The sequence below is a fragment of the Aplysia californica genome, unplaced genomic scaffold (assembly GCF_000002075.1).
Source record: "Aplysia californica isolate F4 #8 unplaced genomic scaffold, AplCal3.0 scaffold01353, whole genome shotgun sequence".
Taxonomy (NCBI): domain Eukaryota; kingdom Metazoa; phylum Mollusca; class Gastropoda; order Aplysiida; family Aplysiidae; genus Aplysia; species Aplysia californica.
The window spans coordinates 64,408-65,396 of NW_004798623.1; the positions used below are offsets into that span (position 1 = coordinate 64,408).

Below are 989 nucleotides of genomic sequence, written 5' to 3' on the forward strand. Positions count from 1 at the left end.
TGTGTGTGTGTGTGTTGTGCATGTGTGTGTGTGCGTGTGTGTGTGTGTGTGTGTGCGTGTGTGTGTGTGCGTGTGTGTGTGTGTGTGCGTGTGTGTGTGTGTGTGTGTGTGCGTGCACGTGTGCGTGACTCACCTGACTCTGTGTTATTGTCATCTACCACAACCACCATGTTTTGAAGACTGTCCACTTTTCTCTGCTCTTCCTCGATGCTCTTTTGAATGACCTGAGGAATGACATGAACGATGCATGAAACAACATCTGAGGTCATGAACGATGTATGAAACAACATCTGAGGTCATGAATGATGTATGAAACAACATCTGAGGTCATGAATGATGTATGAAACAACATCTTGGGTCATGAATGATGTATGAAACAACATCTGAGGTCATGCATGATGTATGAGACCGTACGTGTGGTAGACACTCACTCAGCCCGGATAATCTCACAATCTACCACTATTATAACATAAGAAATGACAACAGTTTTCACACTCACATAAATGCCATACCAGGGTATCAAACCGCATAATTATTCTGAAATATCACACTTGAAACATAATGTTGATGAGTGTTTGAAACATACGACAGTTAAGCAGCTTAGACATAATTCAATTAAGCAAAGGCAAATCAATATTTCATCGCCATCATGTGAGAGATTTAGTATCATCTATGATCATGTCAGAGAACTAAATATGTAGCTGGTAAGTTGTATGGTCAGTGGTGACAGGTAACAGCAGTTCAGCCTATTGTACAAATCCCTCTCCCTGTGCATTGTCTGTCGGGTAACTAACAACACAAACCTTGCCCATCAAATAAACTCTACGTCCATCTTAGCACATTTGGAACATGATGAATACAAAACGATCACACTCAAACACATTAGCTAGTACAGACAGACAGAGAGACAAAGAGATAGAGGGAGACAGGGAGAGAGACAGAGACAGAGACAGAGAGAGAGAGAGAGAGAGAGAGAGAGAGAGAGAGAG

The 989-nt window shown here is 42.0% G+C and overlaps 1 protein-coding gene across 1 annotated transcript in view; it reads right to left on the reverse strand.

Moving 5' to 3' along the window:
* Window positions 1-989, reverse strand: part of LOC101851170 (dystrophin) — a gene marked incomplete at both ends in the record, with an annotated part of 78,372 nt that overhangs the window by 41,858 nt on the left and 35,525 nt on the right. The window contains 1 exon segment of the mRNA XM_013090589.2: window positions 134-224. Coding sequence (XP_012946043.2) covers window positions 134-224 — 91 coding nt within the window.